We start from the raw sequence: 16,985 nt of genomic DNA, 5'->3' as shown, positions 1-16,985 counted from the left end.
ACAAATTTCTTTCTAGATTTCATTAATTGTATTGCACAATCCTACTGATAAAAAATGTGAATTAGGAAGAGCCGTGAAGAATACTATCTGCATTAACTGAAAGATGAGCATAAAAAGATCCGGACAACTTGAAGTACCACATCGTCTTCACTTCTTATGTTTGATTATCAACTTGCGGTACATACACATGTGAAAAAGAAAATCGTCAGCTAAAAGCATTTTTCAAGCACATATGCCAAAACATCATACAAATATATAATACGAAGAAAAATAAAATATCACGAAATAGGCAAAGAAAGCAGGATAAATTACAATCATAGAAAAGAAATACTAATTCTTAAGTATTTTCTAAAGACTTATATTCTTATAAACATACAAATTCTCATAATAAAAATTAATTTAAGAAACATTATGCAAAAACATGAACCTTAAATAAAATCCTAAAACCTCTTGCAAAAATGAACTCAAATTTCTATAGTTTATGAAACGAAAAGTGCTCCATGAATATTCATTACTTTCTTTCTCCCTCTAGGAGGCAAGAAATACCTGTTCAGTAAAAAAAAAAATTATTTTAATTATTTGCTTATGCTAAACGAATGATATTTCCTGCCACTCAGGTATAGCATATAACCCCACTGAAATTCATCACTATTGTCATTATAAATAGTGATGAAAACAATAAAAATCAATTCTGAGGGATGAGATCTATTACTAAGCTGGAAGGAATCAATTGGTAAGATAAAAAAAAGCTAGAACACAATGTCTCAAAAACTTGAATTTCGAAAAATTTCCATCTCCTCATAATATGAAATAAAGTACATGTAACAATCCTTGAAAAGGATATTTTTCAAATCTGGAAGAACGTTGCACGACTTAATGTGCTGGATTAGGAATCGAAGATCCATGTAAATGAAAACCGGTCTAAAACAAGTAAAAAATGAAATTAAAAAGCTATGAAGTGTTACATACACAGTACAGCAAAATTTAAATAAGAACAGATGCCTTTCAGGCTCACTGTATAACATACACAGATAAAACCATTACTGTACAACTAGTAAAATATCCTCCATTACTTCATATTTCGTTTCTGAAGTACAAAAATTGCAGAATAAAATTTCTGATTGTAAATCAAAATCAGAAAACTTTAGGTGAATTTTCGGTATACACATGCTTCCCCGTTTTTCTTCTTTTCGGTTACTAAAATCACAGATGTACTTCTAATCTGGAATGAAGAAAAATGAGGAAGCAAATGAAAAGATCACAAACTGGGAAATTATCAAATCTGAATAATCATATTTCTAAGCTGCTTTGTAAGTTAAAGATATCCTTAAGTAAACACATAATAAAAGTTAGTATATAAAAGATTAGGAACACAATTTTCAAATAATTTCAACAAAATAGTAAAGTAATGTATAAGCATTGGCATTACGTTCCATCAAACAAGACAAAATTTTGCTTAAATCAAGCATCACCCGCAACGTCATTTGCTTCCGCTTTCGTAATTACTTCTTCAAATATTGCTGTCATACTTTCCAGCTCTTTCTGCTACAAATATATAATTACAAGTACATAACTACAAATATAAATATATAATTTACAAACCTACATTAAAGGGGATAAAACAAAGAATGCATATATATATATATATATAAGTAAAAGGATTATGCATACTGAATAAATGAATTATGTATTCTGTAATGACATATAGTGCTAAGAATAATTTCACATGACTCTGATAAGGCAGTAATATTCTTTTATACATAGAAGGAATTTGTGTGGAAAATGAGTGACAGATATTCTGCCCTTACATCTGGTCTGCCTTCTAACTCTTGATAAGTGAAATAGTTTCAAGGTCACAGAGCATAATGCGTAATATTACGACTTATTCGCTAGAAAAAAAAAATATCATTGTTACCGAACATCGTCTTATTCGCTAGAAAAATATATCACTAATTTAGGCTAAGGACGAAAAGTAGCTCCAAAATTTTGATTCCAAATGCACTTAAACGCAGTGATAAAGACTGTATCAATTATTATTCTCCTCTTGTTAAAATTTCATTGACAATTTCCAAATTTTATTTTCCCTTTCTCATCATACATAATGCAGTTATTCTTCATTTATTTTTAATTATGGTTCAGTTCCCTGTGCAGCAAATGAAAAGAAACTTGGTTGATTAAGCAGAACAAAATTAAGAAAATTGAAAGCGCAGCTTGGAGTGAAAATATCGCGTGGGCGGAAAGTTTTAAATCAAATGTAATGGATGAATGAATGATTCTATATTATATAAACTGAAAGGGGACATCAGATTATATACGTCAAACAACTGGAACTGGAATTAAACAGAACCAGAATTAGCTACATTGGAAAGTCCTGGATTAAAAAACTCTCCTTATTTAATTAAAAGTAGGTTCAGCTATATCAATGTCTCCGATTTTCTGATTTACAACGCAATGAATAAATCTGATGTAGAAATAACTCTATCTATTTAAGAACAACATAACTATCATTTGCAGATTGCATTAGACACTTTAAGAAACTTGAATTCTATTTGATGATGTTCTCCAAGAGTAGACCATGTCCACACTTTTATGAAATATACAGTAACTTACCCTAGCTTCCAGACTCACAGTCAAACTGTCGATCTTTGATTCCTGATGTTTCACTTTCAGACGCAAACCAAGTGTATCTGCTTCATGCTGCTTTATCAGCCTCTCTATTTCGTTATTTGCCCTTTAAAATTATCTAATAGCAACAAATCTTAGTATAGAGATATATCAAATTTTCATTTACCATGATCACAAAATAAAATGCAGCATAAAGCTACAAATACATTCCTTTCAAAAAATAAAAGACCACGGAAAAATCTTGCAAATGTTCTATCAGAAATAGCAAAGCATTTGGTGTAACTATTCACGTGCTCGTAAAGTGGTAACTCACGGCAAAGTACTTAATTTACTATAAAAACTTCGATATTCATGTAGTAAGTTTGTCGCTGATGGAACAATTATATGCCGAGGACATAGACAATCTCGTATATGAATCTTAAAAAAGATTTGAGAAAGACATTAATCGCTTAAAAAATCATTTCAATCCAACCCTGCTCAGAATGTCATCGTGACAGGTTAAAACAACTACCTTTTCAAAATGTTTCAGTTATTTAAGTTTGATCAAGTACGTTACTAGCACCTAAAACATTAGTAACCGGAATTAACAAACATTGAGCAATGGAAGCACATATATATGTATATATATTTTTGTGTGGTTTATTAATGCTTACAGATCAAGTTGTTCCTCGGCATTTCGTCGAAGCATTTCAAATTTCTCAGCAAGAAGTGAATATCTCCTTGCCATTTCCTCAGATGCGCTTTTGACACTGTCTTCATTCTAAAATAAAGGCATCTAGTTTCTAAAAACCAATTCAGTGTAAATATTTTTCAATGAGTCGGTGTAAGATATTACGATTCAAAGTGAAAGTAACTGACAATAACAAATAATAAATAAGCAAGTTAAATTTACACAACCAAATGTCAACAGTAAGATTAAATGAATTTTTCTGAATAAGATCGTAATTTAAGCTAATTAGAATTTAAATTTAGCTGCTTCAGTACCATATAGTCACACACACACACACACACACACACACACACACACACACACACATACATAAATACGATGTTCAGAAAATGAAAGGTTTCGGTATTCGTAAAAGTACGGAACGGAGTACTTTGTCAATCACACAGAAAAGTTCGCAAAACATACCAAAATCATCACAATCAGAAGATAAAAAGAAAACGTACTCGTTTAATTTCAACGCTTGTTTGTCGCAATTTTTCATAACGTCTGAAAAGTTCACTGTAACTTGTTTCCAAAGAATTCACTTCCTCCGCTAACTGGTCTCGTTCTTTAAGCAGCTGAGTAACATCATCTGGTGATAAATTTCTTTCTGGTCCTGGTCTACCCACCGACTTCGATTCACCTAAGCAATTTTTCTGTACAATTTCAACAACTGAGCATCTGAACCATTTTCTGATAGTGCAATAAAGTTGAACCGGTAATTTCTTGGAAAGTCAATGTTTCTTTTAAGAAAACTAAAAAAAGTTGCACGGTTATTAGCAATATAAATTATTACGAACTTCAGTGGTATACATATTTGAACAAATAATGTCAAACACAAAGAATCAGAAAACTGTTTATGTTGCGCAAGTACTAACTACTGCAATCGTGGAGATAATGTGTAGCTCATATCAGAAGTTCAGTGGAAAGAACATTACCAAGAAAACTGAATACAATGAATTTTCTATATCGTGATGATACTATCAACTTATTTTATGGAGAGTTAAAGTAGAGTAAAAATACACACCAATTTTACCTCTTTCTGACCCCATCTAATCACCAGAAAAAAATCAAAAGTTCTCACCATCAGAATTCTTCTTCTTCAGTTCTTCCACAAATTCTTGCACCAATTTTTCATATTCAGCCATAGCCAATAATCGTTCAGCAGCTTTCTGTTCTAGTGGTTCATTACGCCTTTGCTCATGTGCAAGTAGTTGAGTCAACTGAAATACAATTCATTAAATCCAAGTAGAAAATGTTTAAAATAATGTGAGATTTTGTTCAGTTGTTTTTTATGACAATTATGCATTCATAATTAAACAGAGGGCTATTTAATGCATATTTATTTACAAATCGATAACGCATCATAAATATTTGTTAAATTATAATGATAGTTATCCATTCGTAATTAAAAAATAGGCGATTTAGTGCTCATTTACTTACATGGATAACACATACTTCTTAGCAACAAACAACTAACAGACAATTCAATCGACTAAGAGTTAATCGCTAGGAAGTAATGTCCATTAGTTCATTAACTAATTAATAATTAACGACATTCATTATGCTATTAATATCCATAGATCGTACTAGAACACAATAAATAAATCTGAAACGGATATATTATATTTGAACAGCTACACTCTCAACAGTACCGGTCTACCTTTGACCTTTATACAAAGTGATCCTTTTGTAAGATGTCCTACCCACTCGTGAATACTTCCAAGCACACAGTTAAAAGTTCTTCATAAAATTCTTTAACCTTTTCGTTTTTAGCAGTCCATTCTTTCTCTCTTGTAGCGACAATTGCTTGCACACGTCGCATAAGTTCCGTAGCAGGATCGTCTGAGTGCATCTACAATCAGTTCTGATTCGACTTTATTTAAATCATACTACAAACTTAATTTAGTTCAAGTGATCTAATATTTTCTTCTAAAATCACTTTATGATTCTTATTAACGTTTTCGATAAAGGAATTAATCTTTAATATTATCTGAACTGTAAGTTCAATAAAGAGAACATACTTATTTTCATCTGAACATCTGCAAAAATATGCGACAGAAACGGATCAAAAACAAAAGGAATATCGAATGCTGTTTTTGCTTAAGGAATGATATAATATTGGTAAAATACTTTTCCTTTGGAAAAACTGAAATATATGCTTCAAAAAAATATAATTACTTGTTTCACTTCATTATATGCAGCTGTTATATCGAGACTTATTTGGCTCTGGACTGTGACGGTTCGCTGCCGTACACGCTGTGACGATTTTCGTTCTTCTCTAAAAAAGCAAAAAATTGAGGAAACTTTTATTTCTTAGTAATTCAGAAAAAAGATGTTTATCATCATAATAGAAATTTACCTTTGGGAATTTTCCGGATGATGAGGAGAACCTTGTATAGCTACAGCACTAGAAATGACAGCAGAATTTGCATTAACTGAAACACACGGAGTAATATTTGGTGGTATTATACCCCTTACTGGAGCTGCTGCGGCTGTAAATTGCTCTAACTGAGGAATGATTTTCGGTACATATTCCTGTAGCGGAACAGACTTTGATGCCGTAGTTTGTTGATGCGCTGACCTTGACGGTAGAGCTGGAATTATTTGTGGTTGTGGTGCAACTGTCGACTGCTGCTCCAATATCCGAGGAGGTTGTGATATAGCATGACTGCCTGTAATGGTCACAACGGCTGAAGGAAGCGACTGCCCTACAAAAGTTGTGTAACCATTTATTTGTGAAAGTTAATATGAAAATAACAAAAACTTTTACAAAAAATATTAAAAACATTAATGTAAAAGAAATTCTGAAAGTTAATATTTTGACAAAACTAATATGGTTAAATTAAGATTTTCATAGAACATTTAAATGGAATCAGATTTTTCAGTAAAAAAAAAAGTTTTACAGTTGAATATTAGCATGGTTAATGCCAACATTTATCTTATGATACGATCATGGTATTAAGTTAAAGCATTAGCTATGGTTACAAAGAAGCGAAAAAAAGTGTTAGAAAGTGAAAATATGAATTAAGTTAAGTAAGAGTTCAAAAGATTTTTTTTGAAAAATTTTCTAAAGTCATTTGAGTTATTCCGGCTTTCAGAATGATGCATCGGTGTTTACTATAGTGCGGTTGTAAATCATGCATTTAATCTGAAGAAATACTGCTATTTCCAAATATTAAAATGATTTCTCAAAAGGTCGAACGAAAATGAAAAGGAAAAGACCTTACCCTGATTAGCAGAAGGCATATCTGCAATCCTAGATTCTGATTCAGTTTTCGAGAACTGCGTGACGTGACTTGTATCCGGTAATTGTTGGACTCGTGTTTTTGATGGACGTGTAATTGTCCTTGAATCTATGCTGCAGTAGAAATTCTGAGTTCAGACACAAAAGTCATTGTATACAAAAATTATGATCTCAAAATGTTAAAAGGAAAAAGAGAAAAACAAATTTCCCAGTAAATTAAAATGGAAAAAATTTAAAAATGTAACCAGAAAAATGTAATTACCATAGCACTGGCCATAAAACAAACCACAACAAGAAAAAATTAAAAGTAATTTTAGTCAATAAACCATTCAAGGCATCCATCTTAACAAAACACTTAGGTACAGCAAAAGAATGAATCACGTCCCTAGAAGTACAATACAGCCCGATGTTAACACCAATAGGTAGGACACAACGATTATCAACATCAAATAGCCGAAAATCACCCAAACTTAAATCATCTACAGGCTTTATAAAAGAATCAAAAAAAACTAATCTACTATCGTCACCATATTCATAACTTCAATATCACTGATGACCGATAACCTTTAAAGTTAATTCAGACTGACGAAACATACGACCTTGATATTGGATCAACCAAAACCCAGGTCCAGCTATGATAACCAAAAAATTAACAACTAAAACTTGCAAAATTAACTCAATTATACGACTATCACTACGCTTTAAATTGAACTTAAAAGAATTGCCATAAAAATACAAACCAAAACTTACCAAAAATATAATAAAAAAACCAAAAAAAATAACATGAGAATAATAATTATGGATAAAATAACAACAAAAAACATAAGAATTACTAGGAACAGGAAAAACATAATTTTGTAAATAAATTATTAGCTTAAAATCCTTTTGTTTGGAAAACAAAAATACCAAAAATACTAAAAAGCCAAAAAAAAAAAAAAATTATAACAAACCATTGTCCTATCAAAACAAAATTCTTAACTTAAACTACTATAATAAATTAAAACTAAATTATATTTAATAAAAACATACAAATCAAAGTTAAAAAAATATAACTTTGCAAAAAAGCAAAAAACAATTCAACAGGTATAATAAACAATAAAGAAAAAAAAGAAAAGAAAAAGCCCAAATCTAAAATAGTAAATATTAAAAAATGACCAATCAAAAAAATAATACTAATACGCAAAGTTAAAGCCACACCACTCATCAAAAATCTTAACCAATGAGAAAAAAATATAACTAACCTAGAAACTCATTCTCAAGAATGATCATCTTCAAAACAAACCATAAACCTATCAATAGCCAAAGTAAAAGTACGGACTCCCAGTCAAGAAAAATTAGTAATAAAAAATAAAAAATTAAAGCTGGCCCAAAAATTAAATAAAAACTGACTCACAAATTCAAAACAAAAAAAAAAAAACAAGCTTAAAAAAATCTAGACTAAACACTATGATGACTAAAATCACTAACAAAAAACTTAAAAAGAATCCAGCACTCCTGAATGATTAAACTTTACTAATTCTGTATAAAACAAATACCAATAAACACGAAATAAAAGATAACAGCAAAATCGCCTGAAAAACAGAATTAGAAATAATAAAAAAACCACTGGATCAGTTACTCTGGGCAGTAAGATATAATGAATTATATAAAGGCTCAATTTTGAACTGCTTTGCAGAAAAAAGAATTTTAACAATGAATCAATTAATTCATAAAACTTCAAATCCGAAAATTTTAAACATTTAATGGAAGAATACAACAATACAAATTAATGATGCGTATGCCTTTGACAATAATGTCACAGGGCTTGAGAAATCTGAAATGAGGACAGTTTAAGAAAGTGAATGTCAATTCCCGTCAACCATGCAGCGACCGCTGGGTGGAGAAAGGATAATGAACTCAACAATGATGCAATTATTTCAAAACATTCTATGAAATGCTGTATCCAGAACATGATTTATGTGACATACTACGGTAACGTTTGATATTTGACAAACTTACCAAATATTAGTTAAAGATATCACTTCCTGTACTAATTTTTAAACTGGTTATTTCTTAATGATATAATACTTAAATTTTGTGGAAAAAAACTAATCTTGTCACAGTTCGAATTAAAGAAATGAACTTATTTTTTTTTAGTGAATGAAAAATTTTATATTTAGTGAATGAATGGTCGACTAAATTAATCAATATTTCTAATCACACAATTATGAAAAAGAATTACCATAATAAATTAGTATGTAAATACATTATAATACTTGCATAAAAGCTAGAAAGTCAAAACTAACTTGACATTTTGAAGTGTTAGATTGCAGATTAGTGTAACTGTTCATTTCGAGAATGGTTATATTAATCGGGACACTATATCCTCAGGTAGCTTAGTAGTCACGGAGGTTACGCTAACTCGCAAACTCTGAATAACAAGTTATGGAGAACAACTCTGCACTTCACAGTATTGATGAAGATTGAGTATAACATAATTAAATGTAGTACTTTCAAAATGATGGCTGATTAGATTCAAAAAATTATTTGTGAGAAAAAAAATATATATATATACTTAATTTCTTATCATTATATTCATTCCCTATTATTCTCATTTTCCCAACCAATTATATTAACTTTCTACTTTTCTCTCCTTTCCCAATGTTAAAATATAGGAATACTAAAAAAGGCGTTAATAAATACCAAACAAACATGTCGAGAAAGAAAGGAATGAATGGATGAAGAGAAAGACTGATGCTATCGATAAACACTAGTTAATTTGATGGCAGAACAGATGTTCCCGACATTATACTCTAATGAACATCATTCTCAGCTGAAAAATATCACCGTAATTACTATTTACTAAGTTTATTACGTCACAATCGATATTAATGTCTGATAAATACATGCGAGTTCTGATAATTCGTAACGAAATCAGTAATTGCTATTTAAGATTTCTGGAGCCACACGTGTATTCCATCTAATTCATTTAATAGTGAAAGCATTAAATGAATCCAAAAAAAACTATTTACTAAGCTTTTTGGAAAGTGTTTTTTTTAGCAACTGTTAAAATACTCTTGAGAAAAATAAGAGGAAATAGCCTGTGGTTAGAGTTTTAAGATAATAGAGGGCAGAGTAACCGATACTGGACTGCAGATATATAGCACAAATTTGGAATATAAAAAGTACGGAACACAAAGATAAAGAAATGATAGAAAGAGAATGACGAGCGTGGAAAGTTTTTAGCAAAAAGTACTCATTGAGAATACAATTTAATACGACACAGTTAAATATTTGGATCTAAATAAAAGAATTCGAATCTCCCAACATCATCTGTACTACCATTCAAAACATACGCAGTTCAGAAGTTAATCCGATTTCATTCTCGATAGCAAAAGTATACGATTAGTCTCTAACATCATTGATCCTTACAACAGAATATTTAGAGTTACTTACTTTATTAAAAAATGACCTTAAGCATAATCTTAAGCAATTTCTCCTTCCGTCTCAGCGGTTATAAAAATTACTTAATTTCGGTCCTTTGTCTGCAAAATATTTCATGTTTTTTTGCATTATCGGTAAAAGTCTCATTGGTAAGATTCCTGAACTCCGCTTCAAAACGCCTACGAGACTAACGTTGACAGCAGTGGCAAATGGGCTTTGTTATATGGTCATTCTAGTTCAAGTTCGAATCCAAGCGCTGAATTAAGACCAAATGCTTTCATACATATAAATGCAAGAAATACATCCAGCTTTCGTACAGACAAATATTAACATACATTTTCTTGGGCGTATCTTCCGGCGAAATCTGAACTACACAAATCATTTTCACAAAATTTCATTTCCATTTTTACTGTCCTCTTACATATCTTAAAGATAAAAAAAATTCATTGATTTTCCTAAGATTTCTTACAAAAACCTGGATCTACCTCGATGCTGGCCTACGGGGCGTTTCAAATTGCGTTATTGGTCCCTCGGCAGGATTTTGCCTTCCTTCGGGAATTGCATCAGATGATACCTCCATGCCTTCCAGTTTCTCCGCTTCAATTAGGGTCGTCTGCTTCACTCCAACCGTTTCGCTGGGATACTGCTGTTCCTTTGAAACTATTTCATCTGAAAAATTTTTTTAATATGAATTTATTCTTGCTAACAAGGAAAATTTTGAATTTCTTTTCACCAGGAAATTTAAATCAGTTAGCTTTTTGTTAATTTCTTTCGAATTTCTAACAACATAGATTCCCAAAAGTCATGCGATTATTTACTATAGGAGAGGAAAGATAATAAATCTGTCAACTATTAAAGCAAGACCAAAAATGTTTTGTCTATCCGACGAATAAGTGACAGATAACATAACTAGTGATCATAATTCCTAATCAAAATAAGCTGGTTATTCCGAATCTCTGGAAGCTCACTCTCAACTGGATGTAAATGGAGATATTTGCTATATCGACAATCATCTGTTTCACCTTTTCTCACCAATTATTAAGCATTTCAAGTTTCCTCTCGAGAAACTTTTAAATCAATTTGACAGGCACATTAGAAAACTGTTTCTCTTTGTTCATTATTATTCTGTAAAATATCAAAATTTCATCATTATCATACTTATCAATCACATGGGAAGAAAATTTCGATTTTAAGGAGACCTGATAATTTAAGGCAGGAAAAGTTACGGTCTTTAAGAGATTGACAGGATAAAAAATGAAATTTTAAAAGAAATAGAGAATATGACACAACTCATGTAGTATTAACTCCAACTTACATTCTTTTTTCTTCTTGCCAAACAATTTCATAACAGAAACTACCGCTGACCCAGTCATTGACAGCATTTCTAGTCCTCCAGTAAATTCTCAAACCAAACTTACACATAAACGGCATGCAATACTTAAATACACAACAACAATATAGTTAATATGTGCAGATGTACCTATAACCTACATCTATATCTATATATATATATATATAGATATAGATATATATATAGGAGCACATACATAGATATAAACAGAACTGAACTATTCTCTACTTCCTTCTTATCTGCCGTACTTTAATTGATTAATGTCAGCTATATACAAAGGAGCCATAGTATGGAATATCGCAAAGGTATCGTAGCACAATATATTAATGCCATATTAATGATTATATACCGAAAAAACGCTACAATGTGAAAAGATGTCATATAATCAATAGATATTGATCATAAAGTAAATATAATTTGGATAAAGTTTGAACAAACCATTAATTTCTTAATTTTCTCTAATAACAGTTTGAATATCAGGCACTAACAAAAGATGGAAAATTAAAAATGTCCAAATAATCTACCACGAAAAGAAAAAAGAAAGGGATGAGGAAGTTTTGTGAATAATGATGACATAGTTGGGCATAGAAAAAACAATCTCAAACCGTTTCCTAAACTTTCATCATTACTATTAGGTTATACCCCATCACTACATATAATCCAAATCTAGTCCTTCAGAATTATCTTATGATTGCACGAACAGGTTTCTTTTTTAGAATTACTGGTCCTTTTTTGGCAATGATGACTTTTTCAGCAAGTAGAAAATTTCCTTTTTACGGCAACTGGTAGCAGAATGGATTTTACAACTTTACAACTTATGTCACGTTTTTAGACTGACAGCAAATTAGAAGTTTTTATAGCGCTCTTTTATAGCTTAACAATTAGTTTTTAGATAATTTTTTTTACGACTAAAATATTTATCCCTTTTTTTCTGATCTTCACGAAAGGAACACCTAATTGAGATGAAAGGATATGTACCACACAACAACCATTACATGTATATTACAATAACCGCATGTTTGGAAAACAATCTTCATGAATTTTTTATCTTCATGTCACATTTTCACGAATTTTTGTTATTTGAAGGATTCCTCTTTCCTGCTCCAAAATCAGATTTATCCTAGCTATTACGACAGTTATACTGGCAACAGCATAATTAAATATTAGTGACAGTCCTTCATATTTCAGTAAGAAGTTTCGATATCTATTCGCCCACACAACTGCTCAGACATCTCGGGAATAATTCTGTATTGCTATCTATTTTTTAGCCAATCTACCTAAATATTCAGCAATAAATGGATTCAAAAAAAAAAAAAGCGCAAGATTAAAAAAACTTACTTCTACTGTTATTCCTTTCCATAACACCAAATTGCACAGTTTTTTGAACCTCTGGTGTTCCCGATGCTGTGCCAACGAGAACTACCTAAAAAACAGGCATAAATAATAGACTTGACACTAGTTTAGAGATAATTCTTTCTTGCCAACTAGAAATATTTCACTTTCCCACCTTAAATTTTCAGACAATTCCAAAAGAATACTTCTACTGAGATTATTTACATTTCTGTTCAAGGTATCCATCACACAAATAGTGTATTTGAAATTTATTAAAGTTTGAACTAACAAATATCTACAGAAGTTCTGTGCAAATTGTAAACTGCAGTTTGAAAAGAACTAGATAAACCTGAATTAATCTTTAGCACTGCTAAGAAAAAACGGACGTAAATTACAATTATTAGTACTATTATAATCGCATTACAGCAAAAACAATGGTAGTTGTGATGTGCTAGTAGTTATAATTAAAACCATAATACCAAATATAAAATGTTAATCGATGTACCATAACTACTACCAGTAGTAATTAATCCCCGCCCGATTCATTACTATTACATCCGATCCTTCACCCCTCCTCAAATTCCCTCACCGTAAGCCAATGGAGCATATCAAAACCTCTCTTCGCTGTAGCAGCTAAATAGCCAAAAAGTAATGGTAACTGCCATAGTAAGATGGTATGAGTGACAAAATTGTAAAGATAATAAACTAGAAATGTCACATTGCTCTTAACAAAAAATTCTAAAAATAAAAGACTTTTTTTCAATCTAATTATTAATGGGATCTTAGCTGAAAAGGAGAAAAAGCAACCGGTGGACAAGCATCTACGCATTTCACAACTTACTTTGAATAAAGGAAAAGGGAAATTGCATACGTAATTTATGGATTAGACCAGCTCTATCATAATTCTCTATGTTTTAATGTATTTATCAATATCTGATCTTTTTCATCAATCTCAAATTTTTTCAATCTCCAATCATTGCTATAATTGTAGCTATAATTTTATTCTTTCGAAGTTTTCTTTCAATCATTGATATACATAAATTCAAAACTAACCTCTTCAACTTGCGCTTAGGAAACACTGCGCATTTATATATTCTGCTATTTCCCAATTTAGATTGACATCACAGTTTGAATAAATTTAGAAAGAGCCCACCTGATCGGAAAAGTTAGGTATTGTAGAATTTTTGTTTGGAAGAGGTGTCAGGTTACTTAGTAATTCGGGTACTATTTTATATGCTTGCGCTGTATCAGATTCTGAAGTTTCGCATGATGTTTGAGTTGGAACATGTGGTGATGCTTGCACTTTGGATGATTCTGGAGTGGATTGCTGTAGCTGGACTTGTTGCAGATGTTGGGTTTCAGTCGTGCATTTGGATGCAGTATTTACAGAAGAGGTAGTGATGTTTGCAGTTAATTTTTGTGTATTATCCTCTGAAGCTGAAGCTTTTGCTTCATTATTCTGTACAGGAAATAGGGAAACATCTTTAACTTTTCCCTGAAATGCTGCGATTTTTGTAGTACTTATAGCAGTGGATGCTTGTGTTGTTACTACCGGCATTGCAGTTGCAGATTTTGATTCAATATTCTGCAAAACATTGTCAATTGGTTCAGCAGGTAAAGGATGAGTTAAAGTATCATTTGATATGATCGTACAAGAAGCTGAGTCAGGATTAGTTTCACTTAAAGCTTTCGATGAAATTTCGTTAGGAAAAGCTTCCAATAATGCTTGTTCAGTGGGAAATTCACAAAGAAGAGATTCAAAATTAATTTTGGGAGCAGGAACATTGGATGAGACATCAATGGTTCCAGGTTCGTCGCGAATTACTGCCTTCAATACTTCTTCATTGAAATCTTTCGAAACTATATTGAATTCACTTTGACTGCCTAATCCAGGAGAGCTCTGGTTCTCATTTGATATATCAGCCGTCTTATCCAATTCAATTGTTTTGTTTGTAGGAATCTCTAGTACATTTGGCTCGGTTTCAGTTGCCATTTCTGGAGTGGTCATTCTCTACAAAAGAAAGTTGAAAGGATAAATAAAAATAAAGGAAAAAAATTCAGAAAAAATCTGAAATGATTTTAAAGAGCGAATGGTTGTTTTTACTTTTTTTTTACTAAAAAAGAGAAGACTCATCTCACTTGTCCGAATAGTAAATTCACAGCATCATGCCATGTTATGATAAATTCAAGCATTAGTTGGTAAAATACTGTTGAAAACTGTATTTTCTAAGCTCGAAAAGTTCCAGCTCCAAATAAGTGACTTCTGCACTCTGTCAACTTCATTATTAAATTCTCAGTATCTTATTATTCCTTTTCGACCTTTAAGTTAAGTTTATTTCAAATGTTCGTCCGTTTAAGATTACTTTAAATTATCGCACTTTTTGTATGGAGTTATAAAATATCTTTTCAAATTTATTTTCATCAATATCCGTTTGTCAGCTAATGAAAAGTCAGATAAAATTACAGTTTTATCCAATAAATTAGCACTGCTGAATTCATTGCCATTAACAGCTTTTGCCGATGTGAATGTTAATCGCCTTTTATGTATTATTGGTCGTATAGGCTCTTCCGAAGATGTTTGATCCATTTCTTCTTCATCTTCTTTTCAAACATTTGTTAACAGTTAGGAAAATACTCATGATTATTTTATATGTGCAGGTAAGTGCACTCTTTTACATACTATCTGGATATTAGTGTAAATGTTTCAATAGGAAGTTCAACTATATAAGTGAAACGAAAAAAATAAATTTGATCTTACCGCATGTAGACGAACTACCAGATACTGTATATGTTTCGGTAGACGAATCTCTGTATAATGACGACATGACAGTCACAAATTCGTTCTCCTGCAATGGCAGTGACTAGAACATGAGAAAATAATTTACAAAATATATGCGATGTCCTCGATAGAAACTTGGTAATAATATGCTGATAAACAGGTTTGTAATGAAAAATGAAAAGAAGATATTGAAGTGAAAAATTCATCCTTAGTTATAATTAAGAATCCTTCATTATAAATGTTCGTTTCAATAAAATCAAGTGTGATCCACTCACACAGAAAACGATAAGAGTATGGAAAAAAGAAATTGATTTTCTTTTGCTCTCCTATTCTCTTGTTACATTGTAATGAACAGATCACAATCAGCAACATAACATGATTAATAAGAAGTTACTGTCCTCTTTTTGTTTTTGAAGCCTTCATATGTTTTGTTTCTTTTCCATCTTACTTTTCCTATCTCAGGCCTTCCATTATTATAAATGCTATGGATTGGATAATTAACTTGAATAATGGAATAGTCATGAAAAAAAATTATTAAAATTTTAAGTAAAATTGTGAACATATAAAGTAGAACTGAAAATAACTTTCAATGATGTGATGAAGGAAAAAATTCGAAGCTAATCAGAACACTAAAAAGTTTACTGTTTGTGTGTCTTTGTGGGTTAGTGACCTTAAAATTGGACCTTGAGCTTTTGTTGATCGTATCTTGATAAGAGAGTAGATACATTTCATCACTCAAAACTACTTTTAATGCAAATAATTTCAATCCTAACTTGGGAAAAACTAGTGCATGAATGAGCCCAAGAAAGATTAGCGCAAAGAGTCGCGCTGAATATGGAGATAGCTTGAAAGAAATAAATTTAGTATTTCAATATCGTTGTGCTAAAAAAGCTTCGAATATCTTACTTCTATATTGTTCAAATAAACTTAGAATATGCTACTTCTTAATGACTTTGTCTTAAAATCGTAATTTACTGCAAATAAAAAAATTAAAAGTTACCATCTAATTACAGTAGCTACTGAAATTAAAATCAAATAAAAAAACTATAAAAAATAAAAACTTTCATTGTAAGCTGAAATCACAATAACAGGAATGCTGAAGATGAAGGTTTTGAGACAAATTCACTCAAGTAATTTTATTGAGGTAGTGTTATTAAGTTTTTTGAACAAAATATACGAAAAAAAATGCTTATGTTAGATATTACGAGAAGTGATAAGTGGCTTTTTTTTCAATACGAAGTAAAATATAAAAGCACCAGTTAGCTTAACTGGATAATTTAAACTAGAAAGAAAAAGAAAATGATTGCTCAACTTTTTCAGGATAGTATTTCCTACAATAAAACAACATACAAGATAAGACAAGAATATGAGAAAAAAGAAGAATATGAGACTAACTTGAATAAGACATGTTGTAATTGTAACAAAAAAAGAATAAAACAAGCAATGATAGAAAACAAAATTATTTCAGAAAACATGATGCTACAACCTGGAAATATCAATTAGAACTAGTTCCGTTTAA

At 30.9% G+C, this 16,985-nt stretch overlaps 1 protein-coding gene across 1 annotated transcript; it reads right to left on the bottom strand.

Moving 5' to 3' along the window:
* Nucleotides 1-1,461: 1,461 nt before the first annotated feature.
* Bm9972 (Uncharacterized protein) lies at nt 1,462-15,274 on the bottom strand (the record flags this gene model as incomplete). The annotated part of the gene is made up of 13 exons (XM_043081825.1): nt 1,462-1,545; nt 2,611-2,731; nt 3,279-3,385; nt 3,799-3,977; nt 4,419-4,557; nt 5,097-5,189; nt 5,516-5,615; nt 5,697-6,045; nt 6,565-6,695; nt 10,490-10,673; nt 12,694-12,778; nt 13,841-14,698; nt 15,152-15,274. 13 exons carry the CDS (start codon nt 15,272-15,274, stop codon nt 1,462-1,464), a joined length of 2,553 nt encoding a protein of 850 aa, XP_042937759.1.
* Between the last annotated feature and the right edge of the window lie 1,711 nt (nt 15,275-16,985).

This window comes from Brugia malayi, assembly GCF_000002995.4.
Source record: "Brugia malayi strain FR3 genome assembly, contig: Bm_v4_Chr4_scaffold_001, whole genome shotgun sequence".
Classification (NCBI taxonomy): Eukaryota; Metazoa; Nematoda; class Chromadorea; order Rhabditida; family Onchocercidae; genus Brugia; species Brugia malayi.
The sequence above is the reverse complement of the archived record's forward strand: the minus strand, read 5'-3'. Positions and strand labels throughout refer to the sequence as shown.